General features: G+C 37.7%; 1 protein-coding gene across 2 annotated transcripts in view; it reads left to right on the forward strand.

Annotated features, from left to right (window-relative positions):
• The first annotated feature begins 214 nt into the window (after nucleotides 1-214).
• Nucleotides 215-23,572, forward strand: part of MLLT3 (MLLT3 super elongation complex subunit) — a 254,166-nt gene continuing 230,808 nt past the window's right edge. Inside the window, exons 1-3 of one of the 2 annotated variants that reach the window (XM_057723975.1) lie at nucleotides 223-474; nucleotides 852-922; nucleotides 1,874-2,054. In XM_057723975.1, coding sequence (XP_057579958.1) covers nucleotides 920-922; nucleotides 1,874-2,054 — 184 coding nt within the window. In that variant the 5' untranslated portion in view covers nucleotides 223-474; nucleotides 852-919. Of the gene's footprint in view, nucleotides 475-851; nucleotides 923-1,873; nucleotides 2,055-23,572 lie in introns of both variants that reach the window. The other variant, XM_057723974.1, reaches the window with a different exon arrangement.

Here is a 23,572-nt window from a genome sequence, read left to right on the forward strand (position 1 = left end):
CCAGCAGGAACCTGTTACTTTAAGCGCGGCGTTCCAGTGTGGCGGTGCTGGCCGCCGGGGTTTCGGGAGCTGGCCGGTGATTGGCTCTTTCGAGCTCCCCCTGGCTCGCTCCCTCGGCCTCCCCGCGCGCTCCGCCCCGCCCGCGCGCCCTCCCTCCGCCCCGTGAGCCTTGGAGCCCCGGTGTCAGGCGCCACGGCGCATGCTCCGGAATCTCATCCTCTGGCCCTGGAGCTGCTGCTGCTGCTGCTGCTGCTGCCGCTTTTGCTTTTGGGGCTGAGTTTAATAAGCGAGCGAGCGAGCGAGCAAGCGAACGCGGGGGGAAAAAGGCAGAGAATGTCCGCCATCTACCCTCCGCTCCTGGGCGCGCTCTCATTCATAGCAGCCTCTTCATGAATTACAGCTGAGGGGGGCGGGGGAGGGGGGTACCACACAACACCCCAGCAAACCTCCGGGCCCCCAGGCATGGCTAGCTCGGTAAGTACATGCAAAAATAATAATAAAAGACCCCCCCCCCGCCTTTCCTCCCTCGCCCTGCGCCGCCGCCGCCGCCGCAGCCCAGACAGCGCCAGCGCTCCGCGGTTCCAATTAGAGAAAGGTTGGTACGGCTTGCAGGGAGCTGCTGCCTCTCGCTCAGCCTCCGCTCCCCTCCCTCCCCCCCCCCCCGCGCGCGCACACACACACATACACACTCACACACTCACACACACTCGCCCCTCCACCCCCCGCGCCTCCCTCCCTCCTCGCCTCTCTTTGCAATCGCAAGAAGCGCACTCTCGCTCACACGCGCGCACTCACACACACACACTCACACACGGTGGAAGGAGGCGAATAATAACTCAGCCATATTTCAGCCACCGCCGCCGCCGGGAGCCGCGGGCACAGTCCGGGGACGCGGCGAGCAGCCTCGCCGGCCGCTACGATGGTGCGTTCTCCGCGGCGCGCGAGTGTGAGCCGGAGTGTGCGGGCTGACAGCGGCGGGGCCGCACGCAACTTTGCCCCCGCGCTGGGCTGTGCGCAGTCGGGGCTCGGCGGCTGTCCGCCCGCCGCCCTGCCTTTCTGAATTTCGTTTTTTTGGGGGAGGTGGGAGGTACTTTGGGGCCACTTTGGCTCTTGGAAGTGTGTTGCGGGGGCTCTTCTTAGGCTGGCCTCGCCGATCGCGTGGGGCTTTTCGCTGGGGGGGGGGGTGCGCGGTGCCTTAAGTTATGGACGCTTCGGCGTGTTTTCCTGCGGGCGTGTGTGTATGTGTGTGACGACGTCTCATTTTTGTAGTGCACGAACCCCGTGGTAAGAGCACGGGAGTTTGTGCCCATCGGCAGAGGCTGCCCGTAGTTTCCATTCCGCCTGGCACAGCGCTCCACACGCACGCACACACACACGTACACAAAGACTTCCTCGGCGTGTGCCTGTCGCCGCGGCACTTTCGGGGTGGGGGCTCGCCAAAACCCCCCTCAGGGGTCCCAGCTACCTCCCCTCCCACTCTGGGATACCGCTCCGGCATCGCCTCCTAATTGTCTCTAATTTATTTCCGATGCATTCGTTGTCGTGCTTGTAGTGGCTGAGTGTGCTCGCCCCTCTTCCACCCCCCACCCCCGCCGACCACCGGACCCCCTTCCCCATCGGGGGTAACATTCCGTTACAATCCCGGCGGGTGTGGACGCGGGCCCGGGACCGCCGGGGGCCGGGCTGGCCGGGTAGGGTGTATTTGGGGGTGTGGGGTGTGCGCGCCCACGCGCGTGAAACGTGGATGCAGAGGGCACCGCCGTTTCCTTTTATGTGCGTTTCAAGGAGGAAAAAAAATGTCAGGCGCAATGTTCAGTGTCGAACGGTCGCCTTCCTGTTGTTCACGGCTGTCTCTCCTCCCCCCTGCCCGCAGTGTGCCGTGCAGGTGAAGCTGGAGCTGGGGCACCGCGCCCAGGTGAGGAAAAAACCCACCGTGGAGGGCTTCACCCACGACTGGATGGTGTTTGTGCGCGGCCCGGAGCACAGTAACATACAGCACTTTGTGGAGAAAGTCGTCTTCCACTTGCACGAAAGCTTTCCTAGGCCAAAAAGAGGTAGGGCTCGAATACAAAAGGAGCTTGATAAAAAAATGTCTTTGCCGGAGGAGGAAACAATCGCTTGGCCCGGGCGGTCCCCCAGCCCCTCTCCCCGCCCCCCGCGTCGCGCTCGCCGGCGTAGCTCGGGACCGGGGTGCGCGGCGCCGCGCTGGCCAGGTCCCCGCTCCCGCCCGCGCGCGCGCCACTTCGGCTCCGTGAAAGTCACCGCAGAGAAAGGACTGTCAGGTGTTGAGTGTTTATTCATCCCAAGCCAGCCCTCACCGGCCCTCTGGGGTTAGCCGCGGGTTCTGCGGGGACGGTGCAATTAGTTGTTGGGTTTGGAGGCGTGGGGAGTGGGGCTGGAGGGAATAAACAGCTTGCGCTTTTTTTTTTTTAAACCTAGAGAAATTGAGATTTACCTGTGTTGTTAGCACGGATGCATGGGATATAGTTATTGTTCCGTCTTGAGAAGTCGCCTGTCTTTAGGGTCTTCTCTGCCTTCCTCCCTGTGAATGAGGCGTTAGGTGCCAGTTGTCATAGACTTTTCTTTTTGTGGGTTAGCCACCCCGACCTCCCACCGTCAGGATTTTATGTTCAGTTGGGGAGATGGCTTACTGGTCCCTAGCCCCCGATGGCGCTTCATTGCTCATTTGATTTTGAGCGGCGTTCAGAAGTGTCTGCCCCATGTGATCTGCAGGAAAGAGGGTCCCTGCAAAGGTCGAAGCTAAGTTTCAGAGCAACGGTGTTGTCTTGCCTTCTGCTTCATTCCATCCTCACCTTGATTTTTAGCCTTGGTGTCTGGTTTGCGTAATTCTCCTCAGCTTTTGCGGTCCAAAACATTTTCCATAAAGGACAGTTTTGAAAAAAAAGGAACAGAGTGTTATTTTACAAGAAATTTAAAGAGGGTTTGAGAAATCCCGATTTCTATTCCCTTCAGCCTCTGGAAAGCTACTGTCTGGTTGTTTTAGTTGGATTAGTGGAGGTAACAGTACAAATACAATAAGGTGCTTTGTTTGTGAGCAGGTTTATTTATCTAAGTCGACACAATGGTTAGTAGTTATCTTCCATTTGATCCGTAATCTTTATTGGCATCTAGAACTCCTGCAGTTTCTTAGCTTAACATCATAATAAATCCATTCTGCTTAGAGCTACGTGGAAATTATTGAACATTCAGGAGCTTGAATAAAGAAAGGAGAAATGCTGTGTGCCTTAGAGGTGGCTGAGGTTTGTGTTGATGCTTATTTTTTGTTTCCAGAGCTCATATAATGGACTTAGGATTGTATATTTTGCCTATAGTGGTTTTTTTATAGCTGCTCTTGAAAACTCAAACAGTTGAATTTGATGGGCTTTGCTGGATGGTTAATAAATGAATCCAGCTTCTAAGAGAGGGGTAGGGATATGTATGGTCTTTTGGAAATAACATTTAGATTTTGTTAGCATTTTATATTAGAATATAACCAGAGATATTATAGTTAATTTTTCCTCCAAACTGTGATGAAGATGAGTATTGGCAAGTTTCTGTCATTATGTGAGGTTCGGTCTGATGCTTCTTGGAATCTTGCTTTCCCTTTTCCATGTGTCCATAGAGCCACAGCAGAGGAGTTTAAACAAAAGAAGCCACCTTCTAAGCTCCTTGGTACACACTGTTATGACTCCTTGGCTGTTGTTCACTTCAAGGTGAAATACCCTTAACAACAACAACAGAAAAAAACAATATTTATTATATTAGGAAAACTAAACCAGTTGGATGAAGATGTAGCTCTTAAGATAACTTTGTTTAAGCACCTTAGCAGTCAGCAAATTGGCTTTATGAAATTAAAGATGATCAACTTCTCCATGTTTCTCTGCTTCAGTGGGTGTGTGTGGTGATGTTTCCTTTTATTTCCCCTACTTAATGATTTTCTGTCCAGCCTGAGGGGACATGAGAGTGCTGTTTGCACAGCCCACACCTGGGAGTTTTGTTGCTAGGTGTGGTAAGCGGCTTGATAACACTGATGTCTTCTCAGACTCCTCTACTGAGAGATGTCTGCTTGTTGGTTGGGCTCTTCGATTTGTATTCTCAACTGTGGAGTTTCTTTATGTAGTGTATAAGCCATTGTTTCAAAGTGTTTATTTTTGGATTTTTATTTGTATGTGTGCTTCCCATAATGTGACAAGTCCTGGGAAACATGCCAGCTTACATAGCCCAGGAGAGACCTTGTCATACTGTAATTACACATGATTCAGATTGCAAGAGAAGGTTTCTCTGTTCATTGGGAATAGTTAGTTGTAAATTCAGGTAACACCAAACATGCCATTTAATCCTGGGACTTATTTTTTGGCTTATAAGGTCTTTCGAAGTGATAAGAGTGAAGATAGAATGAGAATGTTAGGCATTTCTAAGTCTACTTCTGTACTTTTTAAGGTGTTATATTTTTGATATTATAGATTTGTAAATAAGAGGATTGCAAATGAGAGAAACTGCGAAAATGGCTTTGTGAAAAACCCCAGTTACAAGAAATGCACATACTGTAGACTGTAAATGGCTATTAATAATGACAATTTAAATTGCTTTCAATATATATGGTAGTTGATAAACAGAAGTGGACTTAAATCTGAGGATGAACTGCTCAAGCCACAAAGATGGATGAGTTCTTAGTTTCATGAATCTTTGGTTTAGAAAAGTGAATTGATTTTTAGGTTGATTTCCTTCATTTCACAGTAATATTATGAGAACTTGTAGAGGAGGAAATTACAGTAAATTCAACTTGTTGCCCAATGAGAATTACGTATACCATTTCAGAATTGAGCTAATTGGACTTTAATTAATAAGGTTTTACTCTGCCCTAAAGACTGTCCTAAAGACAGTTTCAATTTAAAACTATTAGCACAAAGTCGTAGAAAGGAGATTTTGATAAAATAGTGAAGCCTGGACTATCCATTAGCCCTAACAGAATAGGCAGGTCAAATTATGATGCATTTTAAAACTATCTACTTGCAAAAAAAGACTATATCTTATTTATTAGTATCAAAGATTTATAATAGTCTGATATGACAGAAATGAATAGTCACATTCAAAACATTTCATTTAAAATATTGTTTTCATTTTCAGTGTGATGTGAATTTGAGTGGACTTTCCAATTACTGCCATCCTTACTATTGCAATCTGTTCCGTTGACATTTATGATATGGAATCTGTTGCTTATTATTTTCTGTAAGCTAATTTGGCCACTGGTATGATTTGATAGCTTTTTATTTGTAGCTTTAGTCCTTTGAGTGAGCAGATAAAGCATAATAAATCTGCACTTATAAATTTTCTTTAAGTGTTTGAGCCCAGCTTTACTGTGTAGTTCTGATTTGTGTTAGTCTTCCAAAATAATTTGAATAACTTTTAATCAGGATATCTAAAATTTGAGGGGTTACTAGTTGAAAATATTGTGTGCACCTGGTGTATTTTCTCTCGAGGTATTTAAAAGGTTTATGGAAAAAACAAAGATGGGTGACTGTACTGATACATTCAGCGAGTGTTATGAGATTTGTATAGAGTTCTGTATGGAATTAAGATGACCAGTGAGAACAGTTTTACAACTTGACATTTTGAAGCAACGTAAAGTATAATTCACCAAGGCACTTAAAAAGCTGAATTGCTGGAGGAAATCTCATGTGCTGTTAGTGAGAATGTAAATTGGGCACGGACATTTTGGAGGGCATTTGGCAAAATCTATTAAGATTTTAAATGTTTATACACATTGACCCAGCAATTTTACTTCTAGGAACTTTCCAGTAGATAGGCTTCACAAATCCACAAAGTTGCAGCATATTTTTTATGACTGTGTTTTGATAGGAAACATTTGGAAGCAAGCCAGAGAAGGGACATCAGTTGGGTACAGTTAGATCGTGGTAATGTATTAAGAAAGAGGGTATATGTGTTTGTAGATGCAGGAAGATCAAGAGATGGTAGGTGAAATAAGGCGGGTAGCTAAATCAGTGTGATCCCATTTAAAAAGTGTGTTTATACAGATAAAAAGTATATGTGTGTATTAATAAATAAATTCTGGATGAAAGGACACCAAACTCTTACTAATAGTTTTCTTAAGTGGGTGCTATGATATTGGTGGTAATGAGAGATTTTTTTGGTAGTGTTTGATTTTTTTTTTTTATAAATGGTAATTCTTTACATTTAAAGCATTCCAATGAGTAATCATTACTTTTTAAGATGAGAAGACAAGAGTAAAGGCCCAATGTACACTGCTGCCTTTCAGACAGGGATTACTATGTAGCTCTCTAAAAGTGATCTTGAGCTCTCTTGGGTAGATATTGTCACCCAGTGGTAGTTAAGGTTAGGAATTTCTATGTAAATTGTACCTATTAATATTGACTCTATTCAGAATTAACCAGAGATATAGTTTAAACAAATTACTTATTAGTGTATTTAAAGATAACAACCGTCAGCCCATCAGATTAGCACATAAATACTATTTTAGTGAAAGATTATTTTCTAAAGCAAAAAGAAGAGCGAGAAGAGTGGCATCATTTTATTTGTGTGTGTGTGTGCAAATCTCTCTAACATCTTGCTTAATAGAAGACAACGCGGTCTGCTTATGTCCTTTGTATTCAGTCTGTTGTGTTATTACACATCATGCAGCCTCTGGAAAACTCTGTGGTACACTCATGAGAGAGTGAGCGTGAAAATGGCAAATAAAGTATTAGAGTTATGAAAATAGTTTTAATTTGCCAGTTCCTGGAAAAGGTGTTGGGCATCCTGGGGTCCCCAGACTTATACTCAGAGAACCTCTGGAATAAAATATTCAACATACAACCTGGCACAGATAAACTGCCCTGTTATGTGGAAGCTGATTTTCTTTGTAACCATTATTATTGTTGCTAATAAAAATATTCATTTAATGGAAAGAGAAAAGATAAGTCTTCCAAGATATTTGCATGGTTAAATTCCAGTGTAACAATTATCTAACAAATTTTTTTCCGAAAAGGAAAATCCAAACCTGGTTTTACTGGCTATGTTCATTACTGTCCATTTTATGCTGCAGAAGCCTTTTACATCTATTATTTTAGGTAACCCTCTGTAGAAGTACCTCTGGGAGGTAGATAGGGCAGAGGGATCAGTCGGTTTCATACTTTTTCTTTAAAGACTTTTTGTTCCTTCTTGTGGTTCTTTGAAGTTTCCTTCTAATGGTCTTCCATGGACCAACCTTAGCCCTTTAGCTCTTTTCCTGGTCATCTATTACAGATGATCCCCACTACTTAACACAGCTTTTACAGTTCTAAGATGTGGAACTTTTTTTGTTTTTTTATCTCAGTGACTTAAGTTTTCAAAAGAGAACTTGGAAATTTTAGATACTTGGGCATGGGGGGAAATGTTAAACACAATTATAGCAATTATGTAATTAAGCAAGGACTTGATATATTACTGAACTTACTGGACTTTAATCTTTATTGGGCAGATTTCAGGATATTTTTGATCTCTAGAACAACGTTTAACCCTGTCCTAGTGGAAATAATGTAGAATTCTGTAGGTTTTTTTCCCTTGGTTTTTATGTTTTCTTTTTCATTTTATGTTTTTATTCCTCAACGATGCAGCTAACATGTAGAAGGAGAAATTCTCTTGTCTCAGTGATACACATTAATATTCTTTTAAAACATTTTATTTTGTGTGTGTGACCAGCGTCTCTTTACTTCATTCTTTTCTTCATAACATATATTTTAATGCTTTAATCTTCTATTCTCTTGTATTTTGTGGTTCTCCTTATTTTTGTTTGTAGTGCCGTATTCACTTTGGGGATGGTGATTTGTCTGAAAAGAGTTTTTGCATAACTAATTTCCCACTGATGATATTACAGGTAATTGACAAGTTTTTGTTATGTTATAGAGCATAGAAATTGAGAAATTACATTGCACAGTTGTACAGTTCAGCTTTTATGAAGAATGCGTATCAATTTTTTTACATGCAGATGAAAATTGTATTTTCTAATATACACGTATGTGTTCACTGTAGAAAAATCAAACCATAGAAAAATCAAACTTGAAAATTCTTCATAGATAATCATAATTAATATTCTGGTAGGTGTCTTTTATATTTATGTATACACACAAATATAAATTAACTTTAAGTTAACATTAATTCATTCAACAAGTGTTTCTTTGGAGCTCCTATTACGTGCCTAGAATTCTTCTAGGAGTTGGGGATAAAACACAGATGAGCATTCCTACCCTCATGGTATGTGATAAGATATCTTTTTAAAGCTGAATTTGATGGTATCACAATAAATATAGATTGACTTATTTGAATATTTATATTCTCAGTTTTAATTGGTTATGAATAATGCTATGATGAACATCCTTGACATTCATTTTTATGGTTTTTCCAATAATTTTCTTATGTATATAGATTTTACATTTTGATATTCATTACCAAACTTCCCTTCAGAGAGATTGTACCAGTGTATACTTCCCTAGGAGTTGGGAGACTGCCCATTTCCCCACATGGTTGCCAAAACTGGGGATTAAAAGATTTTATTTTATTTTTTATCTTTGCCAATCTGCTGTGTGAAATGATACGTCATTTTTATTTGCATTTATTTGATTAGTAATACCACATATCTTTATGTGTGTATATGTTTACCATTTGCTGTTTGTGAGATGCTTGTTTTGTGCCCTTTCCATATTTCTCTAAAAAAAGGGGAGGTATAGGAAAATATAAAGGGAAGAATGATAGAACAAACATTCAAATCCCTACCACCAAGAATGAACAGATGTTTACATTTTATCATATTTGATTCCTTGTTTGATTTTAGGGAATCAAGTATTATAGATGTGACAAGTTTTTAAATGCGTCCCAATCTTTTCTTCCAACCTTCAGCCTTTTTCCCATCTATTTATGTACATTTGCACATTTATATTGCTACAGGTAGGAGTATATTGTGTCTTAAAATCTTCATGAAGAGTATCATACTGGGTGAATCATTTTTTTCAATGGAGATATAATTCATCTACCATAAAATTCACCCCTTTAAAGTATAAGATTAAGTGTTTTTTTAATATATTCATATGATTGTGCAACAATTACTATTTAACCCCAGAACATTTCCTTGAGTAAATCATTTCGCATCTTGCTTTTCCTTCTATTCAATATGTTTTTGAACCTTTTCCCATTTCATCTTTAGAGAGCCAATTCATTCCCTTTCATTTTTTCTGCTTAGTATTTTATCGTAGAAGTATGTTTTATGCTTACTTTTCTGTTCTTCTGTTAAGGACTGTATAGGTCATTTTCTGATTTGTGCAGTGAATTTCTTTGTACTTGTTACCTTGTGCAAATGGACAAGATTTTGGATATAGGCCTAGAAAATCAGTTGTGTGTGTGTGTGTTTCCGTTTGCATTAGACATTGTCAGATTGCTCCACAAAGTAGTTGTGACAGTTTATACTCTGTCAGGGAATAAGTATTATTTTCTCTGCTTCTTTGCTGATGTTGGATATTTTAAGATTTCTTAATTTTTGATGTTAGTTGATATATGGTGTCTTTTTGTTTTCATTTGCTTTTGCTTCCTAATGGGGTTAAGCATTTTCTATATGTTTACTGACCATTTAGATTTCCTCTTTATTGACTTCTTTTTATATCCTTTGTCTTAAAAAAAAAAATGTTTGTCTTTTTCTTATCTGTAGGATGTTAATCCTTTGTGTGGAAAACATCTTGTCCCATTTTTGTTTCTGTTTCTTGTACTCTAATGTATGGTATCTTTTTGTCATACATAAGTTTTTAATTTTGTCCAATTGATCTGTTTTATTTTGTTTTCCTGTCTGGTTTTGGGGTTTTGTTGAAGAATATAATTTGTGGGCATGGTAATGTGCTTAACCAACAGGCTTTATATGTGCAAGATACAGTGCAAGGACCGGGGGAGATGTAAATGACAGAGAGAGGAGGTCCCTGCCTTCAATGTGCTTTTGTCTTTTAGAGCTGGAAAGGACACTTGAGAGTCTTCATCTTTTTTTTTACCCTCTCGTTTTGCTTGTAATCAGAAGCCTAGAAATGGGAAGTGATCTTGCATATAGACACCATGAGTCACTCGTGTGCTGGTGCAAAGATAACTAGTAATAAACGGTGGTAAATGTTTACTTCTAAAACACTGAGTAATTATTCACTTATATTAGCAGACAAAGGTTCAGCCATAACTGCTTTTGTAGACTTGATCTAGTGCTTAATTAAGTGGTGGTAACCATGGTAGATACTGTTTAAAAGGAAGAGGTTCTCTAGCTACTTTCAGGCAAAATCGAATTCATTTTATGGATTATTTTAAGGTTTTCATTTGAGATTAAATCATTAGGAAAAATTGAGAGTAAATGGTAGGTGTTCCTTGATATTTTGCACCCCACCCCCTCCATGGTAAGACTGCAGCTCCTTGAAGGGTGCAGAACCTAGTTTTAAGAAGTCATATTGCGTGACCTAATGCTTTTAAGTGTAAGTTTGTAGCGGTTGAAGCCTGAAGAAGGCGTTTATCATGGAATTGCTAAAAAGATACGGCTAGCATCTGTGTGTGATTTAGTTGGTATGTAGTAGTTAACAATTAACTTTTTGGATGAAATCAATGCACCATCATTTTTTCTGAAAGAAAAGTATGGCTTGTCTTGAACTTAATTCTGAGGTCCATTTATTTAAAATAATGTTCATAAGTGATTATAAAGATGATTAGTTGAATTAATTAGAGTTACTACCCGTGTTAGAAGATTGATATTCTCAGAGCCAAAGAAATTTTCATATATTTAATTTTGCCAAACATGAATTTTTTTCTTTGTTCCTTTCCAGCAGAAATAGTTATTTACCCATCAATACCAGGCCAAATGCTATGTGCATATATTGATTTTTAAAGACAAGATATACATTAACAATTCCCTAAAATATTATTACAATAACTGGCCTAGACAGTAGAGAGATTTACTTTCCTCTTAATGTTTCTGGATATAAATTTAGTCTGCATGATGCCTTTAATTTTTGCAGGTAGGTTTTATGCTCTCCTTCTTCCCCATTCCTCTCAGGGTGGTGTTGAGGAAGGTTAATGTCAGATTATTCCAGGTGTCTATTTTTTTTGATAAGCATTTGTAAGATTTCTAATGTTTAGAAACAAGGTTCGTTGTAGACTTCATGTCATCCATGCCTTTTACCCGAAATACTCCATTAATACGAGTTTCTGAATAATGAAAGCTTTCTTTGTGTTGAGGAAATATTCTTCTATTTTATAAAATGTTTTTCTTCGTTTGAGTTCTTTCCTGGTTCCAATAATGTAACCAGCTGTTTTGTACTGACTGTTATTGAAAAACAGAGAGGAGTTCAGGCTATTGGGATTTGGTTGCTTTTATTGGGATAGGTTATGCAAAATGTTGACATAGCTCCAGATTGTCTTATCAGAGATGCTTGTTTTATGGCTTTTCCTACCTATGCCCACAAGTAGTACAGAGCAGCGGGCAGCTACTTTCCTCATGGTGTGGAGCACCAAGCACACATTACACGTTTCAGCCAGCCTAGTGCTCACTTCTCCTTGTGTATGGTATCTGTTGTTCCTGCTGTGTTGCATTAGAGTTACACATCCAAGCAAATGAGCCCTATGTTATCACTGTGGACCATACTTGTACCTCTGATCAGTATAGTCTAGACATCGGACTTTTGGGGCCACAATATAACATCAAAGTGGATATCACAAGTCAGAAAGAGTTTGAGAATCCTGATTTAAGCTTCCCCTCCTCTAAGTGGTAAATTATTACTCAGTCTTCTGAAACTTATTTCTTCTGTACCTCTAATAACTGGCTTTGTGTAAACAGAACCACCACTTGAATTCAGCAGGAAACATTGTGTCTGCTGAAATCACATTTTCTAAAATGTGTTTTAGCTTATTAGTTATAGGCAAAAATGAATTTCTCTCCTTTTCTGTCTTTTCTCCCTATTCTTTCTTACCTACTCCAAGTGCTTGTTTAAAAGCTGGACACAAGGTTGAGCAACTTGGCCAGGTCTATCATTTTTTTACTACTTAATCCATGAAATACAACTAGCCTTTTAGCTTTAAAAATAGGAGTCAGATGTATTCCAGTAACTGGTAGAAGCAGTATTTAGCAGTGCAGCAGGAAAGGCCCTGGCCTGGGAGGTAAAAGGGATGTATTTGGACTGAGTAAGCTCTGTGTTTGGGCTTTTCCAGCTCTGAAATATTATTTTTCCTTAGTTTTTAAAAAATGGTAAATTCTGAGTGTGTCATTGATCTAGGGTTTTTTATAACGATGAAATAACTACCACTTATTACATATCAACTGTATATTGGTTATCATGTTAGACAATAGGCATGTGCTGATGTGTTTAATTTCTCACTTTTCATCAGTGTAGTGATTTGGAGAATGATTTTTTGAAAAAAAAAAAAAAAAAAAGCAAAATATTGATAGGAACTTCAGTATATTGGAATTTTACCTGTTTAAATGGTGTGTGGACAGTGGAATGGGTAAAAGACTTGTTGAATATCAGAGAAGCTGGAGATAACATGGGTTATCCATCAAGTAGGTATTTAAGTTTTGGTTATGAAAAGTTACTGTACTGGTGCCATTTATGCCAACTATCAACTACTTCTTGTAGGTTGGAGCAGTCCAAGAACTCATGAACCTCTGTATTTATTTGAAGCTTCTCCCTCAAATGTGGCTCTTGACCAGCTCATTAGATCACTGGGTTTTTTGGGGGGAAAGTTGACTGATTTTTTTTTTTTTTTTTTTTCATTTTGTATAGCATAGGCCAGACCTTGACATTTTGTCACTCATTTTGCTTTTCTGAAGTATCACGTTTCAAATAACTCAGTGTTTCTATTATCAGTAGAATAATAACTGAGGACTTGGACGTACATTATGATGTGAACGGGTTAGAAGAAAGTGTGTCAAATCTTTGATCACTCAACGTACTTGCAGGGTTTTCTGTTTAATAATTCAGTTGCTTAATTGAAGTTGCCTTGAAAAGCAAGTACCCTTTCAGTCTTTACTTGCAGCATGCTGCATAACTTTTAGGTTAAAGAAAAATAATTCTTGTTATCATTCCAACTTGTTAAAGGGAATTGTTGAGTGACTGGCTAGAGCCAAGGATTTAATTTATACAAAAATACACAAATGCAGACATTTTAGAGAGCAGCAAATAAATGAGAATTTTCTTATGCTGTAAAGGCTACACAGTAGCTTGCAGTTAGTGCTACTTGACTTAGTATCTTTCTGTGGAATCTTTTTTTTTTTTTTTTGACTTAGCATGATCATTGATTTTAGTAGGATTTAGTCCATTTTCTTTATACCAGAATATTCAGAATTGTTCATCTTTATCCACATTTGGAGAATTGTATGACATAAAAATACATCATTGAAAAGATGGGAAGAAAATACTTTGCACAGTGTTAACAGAAGTTATCTCTGGGAGGTGGGATATCAGGAAATTCTTGTCATCAATAAAATTGGTTGGGTTTTTCAAGCCTTCTTGAATGATACATATTACTTATGTGAAAGTTAAACTAGCTTCTTAAATGTACATAAGGATGTGTTTGTAAAAAGCTTTTTAGTTTTTAAAAAAAATAATCTCATTTGAAACATAAACAGGAATGTCTTCCCCAAGGAACATTTTCATATTTTGTTATTTGAAATTTAACCACCTTGTCATTCTGAGTGTTTTCTTGTAATATTACTATGAATACCTGCATAAATATTTCATAAGTTGATTATAACCTTTAAAGAGAAAGATGTAAATCATGTTCTTACCTTTCTTAGCAATTAATGTTGTGTTAAGATGTAAAATTAATCAGATAAACCTGATTTATAAGTACATGATACATAAAAAATTTTTCCTTGTGACAGAAAGACAACTGTGTTTAATATTTCAGTATAGCATACATTTTTGGAGTACCTAGTAATGTTTTGAGAAGTTTTGATCTTTCTTATCTGTGGAGTTTTGATAAGTATAACTTTGTTTATTAGTATGTTTACCTTGATGTGTAGTGGTAGAAAATTTTCCAGAGCCTACATCTGACTTTAGAATTGTCTGCAAATGAAAGGACTCTCATTATGTTTAGATAAACTGTGATAGTATTAGGAATAAATGGGGTCTATAGTTGGAAATAAAGATCTACTTCTAGCTTGCGAGTCTTTGTATATAATTTGGAAGTTCAATTACGAGAAATAAAAAGTACAAACACAACTACCAAAACAAGGCAAAAATATTGCTTGGGGCAGGGAAATAAGTAGTCCTTTTTGGATGGAGAATTGATGCATAATTGCATAAACACCAACAATATTTAGCATTAAAGTGGTTTCAATACTATTTCATAATAGGCTACAAAAATAATTAGAAGTTTAAAAAATGAATATTAAAATGTAATTTTGTTTTATATACACTGTACATAGATTGATATGAATATTCCTTAAACACAACTAAAAGAAATAATTTCTGCGAAGTGAGGGAGTTAATTTTAGTTGTCTTAAAAGGTCTCTTTGCAATCTAAGGTTTGTCTGGTTAAGTCCATGATATTATGATTAATGGGAAAACATCTTTGTCTTTTTAACATTAAAAAAAATAACCATTACAAGTATACTGTGTTCAAATGCATAGCAAAACTATATGTCAAATAAAAACAAATGTTTTCCCTTTAGTATTAGATGCTTTTACAAAATTCATAAATTATAGTTAGCCAAATTAATTCTACCTTAGAATGTAAAATATAAAAATTGATGTTTGTGATCTGAGCATTTCTTTATTTGCTACTTGAGTAAGATTGCCACTTTAACTTCAATTGGGTAGCGTTTGGAATAATGTTATATTTCATGGGCTTTAATTTAGTTCTGCTGATACATTTTTATTTAACTGTTTCTATTCCTTTTGAGAGAATCCTAAATGGGATTCCTAGCGGGCTGGATTCCTTTCTTCAGGATTAAGGTGTGTATGAGAATGAGGAAAACGTACTCTTTGGTGCCTTGATTACAACTCACCATATTTGCTTGCTGTTGTTCTTATTAAATTAATTTATGTAGATGTCTTAACTACAGACATAAAAAATAAAGTAATTGTTTTAAAACCTGTTTTAAATGAATACTCAGGGGACCAAGCTGAAGACTTGAGAGTTTGAACAATACGAAGACTTGGTTTGGATATTGCAGATTGTTAGAGCTTCCCAATTTGGCACTAAATTAAATAAATATACTCATAGAATTTTATTATAGGACAGACAAAGCTGTGGTCGACCAAGATAATGTGTAACTGGCTCTTATTTGGAGCATATAGAGTGGGAGCATATTTTTCAGTGAAAGGGGAACTAAAGGACAAGGTGTTCTCTACTTGTAAAGACCTCAGAGTTTTCTTTATGTTATTGTAGAAAGACATTATTTTTGCTTTGGCGTGCTTAAAACTAAAGGGCAAATGATCCAAAAGAATAATCTTGAAATTCAATAGCAAGAAAACTACTTGACATTGTGGGCTGGAGGCCAGCAAACGTGTTGCTTTCATTGAATGCGTGGGAAATGGGGCAGGCCTGGAATTTAAAGAGACAGGGTGCAGTACCCTAGAAAAGAAAAGCCCTCCTGTATGATTTGCTTACTTGGAGGAAAAAAATAGACTTAAAGTGTTCTCTAAAGGATCTTTATTGGATCAACTATTAAAGGCATTGAAAGACACTGAGTGAATTTTTCCTGACTCCACCTCCCATCTCCCTGCCATCTTCTCTTGTCTGAAATTGGTGCTGAGTAAAACTGTTTATAACAGAGGAGAAGCAGCTTTTCAAATAAAAGTACTTTGTAGCCTGTTCAAATGGAGTATAATGTAATTCTCTCTGAAACTGAGCACTTATTACTTTATGTAGCTGTTTAAAAAGGGGGTGCCTGGGATGAGGAAGGGGGGTACCTAGGAACTTCTGCTTTAGAAATTACTGTTTTTTCTGTGTCCGAGTTTTCCTCCCTCATCCACTCATGAATCCCCCTTCTCCCCCTCCCTCGCCTCCCACAATCCCTCAATAAAATAGTATTTAAAAGACTTGAATAACCAGTACTATGTACCAGCTTCTTGCTGGAGGCAGTAATGTTGTACTATTTTCAATGGGTGGTCTTGAATCTCCATGGGAGATTTTTACAGGCAGTGGGCTCCAAGACCCACGAAGTGTATTATATTGAACGTAACCGGTTAAATTCCTGAGCCATAGAGAATATACACAGATAGTTTTACATTAAGTCCTGTCGTTAATTACTTGCAAACCAATTTATTTGATTTTACTTGAAGAATTTATGGTTTAAATCCCTAAAAGTGACACATATTAACCTAGTGTTTGAGGTTTACTTTTTAAAACAAGTAAGACATTCATATATATGTCAATTCAGGAATACTCATTTGTGTGTATATTTTCATTCATAGGTGCTTTTTGTTTGTTTTAATTCTCCTCCTTTAGGAAACCAACACCTTGTAGTCCTTTCCAAATATTAAATAATTGAAGCCATATTTCTCCTAATTGAGATAGTGTAAAATGATAGGATCTGTTATAATCAGAAAGTATATCAGGCCTTTTTACAATCATCTCTTAGCTGTGGCACGTAGCATAAATGTATACGAGCCTGAAATTTAAAGTTGCTTTGGGTCAAACCTTTGTAGAAGCACACAGGATTGGAATTATACATTAAATACTGGATTAAGATTGCTTTTAGAAAAAAATTGTTTTTTATGCAAACGAATAAAACAATACATTTAATTATACACTGTAAATACTGAAATACTTATTCCTGCATAATTTAATTTAAAATTATTTTAGAGTTTCTTTCTAGTGTGACCCTGTGGTTATTAACCAGAGTGATAACATAACTTTGTTGGGTCGCTGATTTGATTACTTTGTTTCCCTTATTCACATGCTTCACAAAATTAATTTATGGAGAATGTTGAATTTTTATTTAAAATAAATATCTGTAAATCCTGATTAGAAGTCTGAAGTACCTGTTTTCCATAGGCTAAGTAGAGAAGAATTTAGGAGTAGGCATCTTGGATATATTGATAAATGAATGATGATATGTGATCAGAGAGCATTTTTGTTTGTTTTAAAGTGTCACTAGTTTTAGGTAGAAAATTGTAATCCTTAAGGAATTGAGTTTGTTTCTTTTATAAAAATCAATAAAAACCTGTTTTAGGTCATATAAAAATGGTATGAATTCTGCAGTTTTCTTCACTGATAGAATCAAAGCTCTGTGGCTCAAGAGTTTACAGCAATGACTAAATGTTTGCCCTTTCTTTTTTAGCTCAGTATTAGTCCTTGAATAGCTAAAAAAGTTTTCCAGTAGTTTTTACAAGTGGGCTTAAAGAAGTGATAGCCATCTGAAGTTTATCTTGTGTAGCCAGTATTTAAAAGTTATTAGGGTTGTCTACACACAAAAAAGAAACAGCTCTTATGGCTGTACACGTGAATAAAAGTTAAAGATTGGTAAAAATTAGCTTGTCAAGTAAACTTACTGACTGACGAATAATTTTGTTTTCATTATCCATTCCCCTGGCTGAAAATGAAATAGAAACGATCTGGTTACTAAAGACCAGTGCTGTATTCGATCACTTCCTTGAGCTTTTGCTATGATCGTTAAAGGCAGAGTTAGACAGCTGCTGTAGATTTTGCCTGTGGCCTCACAAAAGAAATTGTTTAACCCTGTTAGTTTCAGACACTGTCATTTCTACTTTGCAGATATACTTACTGTGTTCGATATGAGTGATATACTTGCTATGTTAGATATGAATCTCTATGATTATGATTTGAACTTCTGATTTATAGGAAGGCAGTATAGCAGAAAATTAGTAATTTTAGCACTGTACCTCAAAACGGAGCCATGTCTTGGAATGTGACATATCTCAACGTTTTAGCTTATATTCAGATAGATTTAAAAACTTCAACTTTTGGTTTTCAGAGTTAGACTTTGCATTTGTATCTGAAGACCTTTAGGGAATTCTGAAAGTTGTGAAAGTTGAGTTTGACTTATAATCCATTATAAGTGGATATTTAAATGTCCTTTTTGGGGGCTTGATATTCAGAGGAAATAGTAAGTTATTGACTTTAAAATCTCATTTTGGATAAGTGTAAAATTAGAACAATGCCATGTACTCCTGAAATTGATGTCATAATGTTAAAAATCCCAACGATGTTGGGTTCCTTTTGTATAATGTATTTGCATTATTGCTATAGGTTTAAAGGGCAGGGAAATACTTTATTGTTCAGGTTGAAGAGGGCAAGATTTTGAAACCTACTGCTATGTGATTAAATCAGTGTGTTTGCCCTGAGGCTTCAACCATTCAATCTGAATTCATAGTCTAAAATTTTGTATTCCTTCTCTGTTTGAAAAATAATACTTTTTGAAAACTTTGACTGCCTTTTCCCGCTCACATGAAAACTATTGAGGCAAATTATCAGGGTTAAGATTTTCATGCAATCAAGACTGCAGGTACATTTCAGTATTTTAAAGAGAAAGTTCACAGCCACTTTACATAAAATTTTACTGGTCTTTTCATTAATCTAAAATAACTGGTCTATAAGTACTTTATCAGTGAAAACTGCTCAGCATGTAAAACGAGGAGTAGAAGAGCACAAAGGCTTCCTGCAAATTAAGGGCACAATGAGTACTAACGGACTTTCCAGCCATCTCCAGCTGTGAGATTATTATAGTTTTTGCAAACCCTTTTCTCTCAAAACTAAATCAAGAATGGTAGAGTCCTGATAAAAAGAAGTGTAGAAAAGCCTAACTAATCCTTAGATGAGTTACTTCAAACGTGCCAAAATAGAATAAAATCAGTTAATAGCATGGATTAAAGGTTACTTTTAATGCATTTTTATCACTCACATTGAGAATTTTGTTGTATGTTAATGCATTTGGCCTGGGTTAAAAAAAAAAATCCAGAGGGGAAAAATATAATAAATGTGAGAGATTACATAATCACGTTGTTATGAGGAAATTTAGTACCAATGTTAGGTGCCAGATTTGACCTACAAGATAAAAGCTGTGTACTTGAGATCAGAGCTGTAAACAGGTGGCTCTAATTTTGAGTGCTAAGTTTTTGGGTTATAATGAGAAAGCTCATCTATGTACTACTAACAGTTGATTTATTATGTAGATTTAAAAAGACAACATGGCTCTCTGTCTTTGGAGAAATATGTACAAGTGGTTTACTGGATAAGATCATGGAAGGGTGCTGAAATCAGATCTAGATTAATATTTTGAAAGTGCTTGATTCTTACAACTGGTAAAGAGAAGGAGAAATAAGAGGCAGGTTTTGGGTGCAAAGGTAGTCTTTACTATTTATGTGACATCTGAAATGACCTCCTTTCATATACAGAGAGAAACTATCATCTATACTTTTAATTCAGAATCACATGTTTGCCAACTACTTAATCTGTGAAATACTTTTTCCACTTAACTGGCATATTATGATAGAGCTGCCAAAAATATTGGGTTAAGGAAAAACTGATTTAGCATGCTGCCATTGGTAGGAAGAATTAAAAAAAAATGTGTTCTCTTTCTGGTGAAGATATATAGGTATAGATATAAGAGTGTGTGTGTGTGTATTTGTATCAACCTGAATAAAATTTTATTATGTGAACACGGGTAGTGGGAGATATAATCATGTCACATTTACCACTCGTCTAAGATGCCCAATTGTAAGTTTCTCTAATGAAACCTAGCATTATTTCCTTGTAACAGACGTGGGTATTGCTTTTGCTGTGGTTTAATAGTAAATAGGCTGACTGGTACTCTGAGCACATGTGTGTGCTGTGTATATTAGGTATTTGTATCTGCCATCCCGCTTACAATTGTGATTTTTCATAAGACGTGATAATAAAGTCCTATTAATTTATAGTAAAAAGGTACAATCACCCATAAATTTCCTCTGCTTGATGTTCTGACCAGATTTAACCTTATGCAGAGAGCTTCTAGCTTGAATGCGTTTTGCAGCGTTGAATAAATACTGCGGTGTATAGTTATTTATGTGCTCAAGAAGCTGAACTTTCGTTCCAGCCCAGTGTGTTCCCATGGGATATGTTATTCTTGTAAATCGGAAAATTTCTGTGAAAGCAAAGTAATTCTTAATTTTTGGAGCCTTGAAAGTGGGAAAATGCCCTATGCATGAGGGGGTAGAAATTCTAGTTGACTCCCATTGCTAAAAAATAATTGAGAGTACTTGGCCATCTTACATTCTCTTGGGGAGAAGAAACCCCACCACAATGCTGCCGAATTGTTTTACTTCTGTAGTTATGTCTTTGTGTGTTTATAGGAGTGGGAACATTTTATCTTCTGTGTTTCTGTTGAGGTTGTTTTTCTGCAGCGCCCCAAGAAAGTCCTGGAGGCTAGCTTTGAAGCCCTGTGGACAAGCTGGATATCAAAGAGCCAGAGGAATTCGGCAGTAATTGTTTTATGGCTGGCCAGAAATCAGACCTATTTGTATAGGTAGCACACAAAATAGCTGTGATTTGACAATTTGGTGCTATTTATACCTACTATAAAAAGAGAAAAGAAAAAGTTAAAGGGGTATTTTGGAAACAGGAACTAAGCTGTAAATGCAAATTGCTTCACCATTTTCTCAAAGGAACAAAAAAGGAAAGGGTTTAGGAAGTTTTTATTGAAGCTTCGTTATTGAGGAACTGTCTGCTTTTAGGACATTTAATATTGTACTCACACTGAAACTACACTTCTTTCTGTTGGCAGTGTTTTTTTTCCCTATCCCCATCTGATTAAAATTATTTTTGTGGAGCAAAAGAAACTCTTAAAGTTGAAAATCTCAAAGTTTTCAACTCTCTCTTAACAGACCTTTAATGTTTCATCTTACTGTTGCTATTTAGCTTAGGATAAGAACCATTTGCTATTGCTAGAGTGAATTTTTTCTTTCCAAGTAAAAGTTATATTTTCATCAAGCAGTCACAGGTTGTTTACTGTGGTAGTGGGTGAGGATTTGCCAGGTACAGTTTCCTAGCTTTTAGGAAACATGTAGGAGAACTTTTTAATGACTGTTCTTGATCTGTCAGCTTAGAGAGGTCTTTTTTAATACAAAGTGCCTAAATTGTGACTCTCACCTAGAGTATATTCCAAGCTCAAGGTGGGCAGTGTATCATGATTTGTCTATACTTCAGTGAGCGGCCCAAAGTGAAGTTTGTTTCCAGAATGTCATTCAGACCTTTTGAGGTTGTCAAATGCTTCATTGTTTTGCCTTGAAACCCCCAGTCTGAGTCTGGGGGCAGTGGTGCAGAGAAAAAGCAAACACTTCTGTGATTGACTACACTTTTTTTTTTTTTTTTTTTTAAAGAAACCCTAGAAATGCCTTCGGGACCCCTGGGGCTTCATCCCAATTTAAAACCATTTTACCACTGAAGGCATTTCATTGCTGTCAAATTGGGACTGTATTAATTTGCTTTGGTTTTAATTTTTTTTCATTGGATTCTGATCCTCCAATAATAAAGAGAGTGGTCTTTGTCAAGTGTACCTTAATTTCTGGGGGAAGGCCCTGTGGTGTTGATGGGATGAAGAGAGATCACTGAGGGTAGAGAAAAAGAAGTGGAGATAAATCTGGTATTGGGACAGTGAGTTTTGTCTTTACTTGAATGATGCGTTAGCGTTTAGTAATCTGTGTGAAGGGTCAGGAGCATCTGAATGAAGATATAACATGGGAATTTTTTAAAAGCCTGAAACCTTAATTGCATTTCAAGATGGATTCCCTCTAGGGAAGTTGGTGAAACCACTCTGTAGAGAAGAAACATTCTGGATTGCTGGTACTCCTCAGGAGTATGAAAACTCAGGGGAAGATAAGGACACAGGTAGTTACAGACCGTCTTTGTGGGTTGAGAATGTACTGTGGGGTTAGGGCAGGCTAATGAAGGGTTGTATTTCTAAAGTAGTGATCATTTATTTAGCCAACATTGAGTACCTACTATGTGACAGGAACCGCTCTAAACATTGAAGATAACAACAGGAACTGAAGCAGTTCTTGTTTTCTTGGGGCACTTAATCTGGCAATAGGCATGACCAGAAAAAAAAAATCACAATACAACAAGATGAGTGCTTTTATGAAGCTATGAAAAGCAAAGCTGTGGAAACAAAGTTCTGAGAGATTCATTCTGCTCAGGTGTGAGGATTTCAATTAAGCTAAAAAAATTGCAAGTGGAAAATCTAATTAAAAAAAAGAATTTATGTGGATTAAAAAATTATCCTGCCTCTCTCACATGGTTGGCATTTCATCTCTTTGATGGTTCCCTTCATATGGCTGTGATGTTTTTAGAGTTTCTGAGCTCTCTGGGTTAGCATCATAGAATACAGGGTTATGTAACTGAAAGGGGTTAGGAAAGCAATTTACAGTTACTGAAGGTTTAATTCTGTACCCTGTTATTCACATTTTACAGATGTAGATCCGAGACTCAATATTAAGTAACCTGTCCAAGGTCCATATGGCTTGAGTACAGTGACCATATGTCCTGTTGGCTGGGGATAGTCCCAGTTTTTGCCTGTTGTCCTGTGTCACTCTCAAAACTGGTGTTTTTTGAATGATAGTCTATGTGAGTGGCATAACTAAGGTTTTAAACTCAGGCCTTTTTGACTCCAAGTCTTAAGCTCACCACTGTTTTACCCTGTATACTCCTATGGTTCTAGGTCATGTCTCTATTTCCAGGTTGGTCTGCTGAGAAGGATTCTGAGACACAGGTCTGGCTCAGTACAGTACTCAGTTCTTGGTTGGTGATGCTTCTCATGGGTGATGGAGAGAAACATGGTAGCTTTCATGCTACCTTTTTTTGTTTGTTTTTAATATCCTGTCACTAAAATGTTTTAGAACATAATTTAATTTTCCTTCAGAAATTTCAAAGGCAGTTGAGGAACTTTAAGTCTTAGGAACATATTTGTAAATATCAGGCATCACTGCATGGTGCTAGTCAAGAAAATTCTGGTGATTTGAGTCTTCTGGATAAATGGAAATTTGGTGCATCTCATGTTCACTGAACATGCTACTTTTCCCTTTAATTTTTGTTCCCTTTTCCCACCTAATCAGAAGCCTAGAGCAGCTGAACAGGGTTAGAAGAAAGTAGCTCTAATTTGGCAAAGAAAATTGGAAACTTACATTCTGATTTGCTCAGATGGATTAGCTTTTCCACCAGGTTTGCTGGATAAATACTGAGAATGTCACTTTTATTTGGTCCCATCTAAAAAGGCTCAACACTTCAGAAGGATGAAGTTTTAGAGGTATACTATCTATCAGGTAGGTTAGCTAAAACAAATAAAATAGATCTAATTTACTAATAATCAGTTCTGGTAATTAAAGAGTTTTGTTTTGTGTCATTTCTCTTACATCTGTGTCACTTTTCATCAGAAGACGGGGTGATCTGAGCAGTGCTTCACTGAGGTTGCAGTCTTCTTCACGTAAAGGACTCATGTCAGCTCTGTGTTAGCCATTGAATCAAACAGAGGGATAGAAGCGAAATAAAGCTATTTGCAAGAACTTCTGGGATAGGTCATGTTGGGGTGGGATGGAAATGCCCCATGTTGCTCACATCCTACTTCTGG

The sequence above is a fragment of the Hippopotamus amphibius genome, chromosome 2, assembly GCF_030028045.1.
Source record: "Hippopotamus amphibius kiboko isolate mHipAmp2 chromosome 2, mHipAmp2.hap2, whole genome shotgun sequence".
In the NCBI taxonomy this organism is placed as follows: Eukaryota; Metazoa; Chordata; class Mammalia; order Artiodactyla; family Hippopotamidae; genus Hippopotamus; species Hippopotamus amphibius.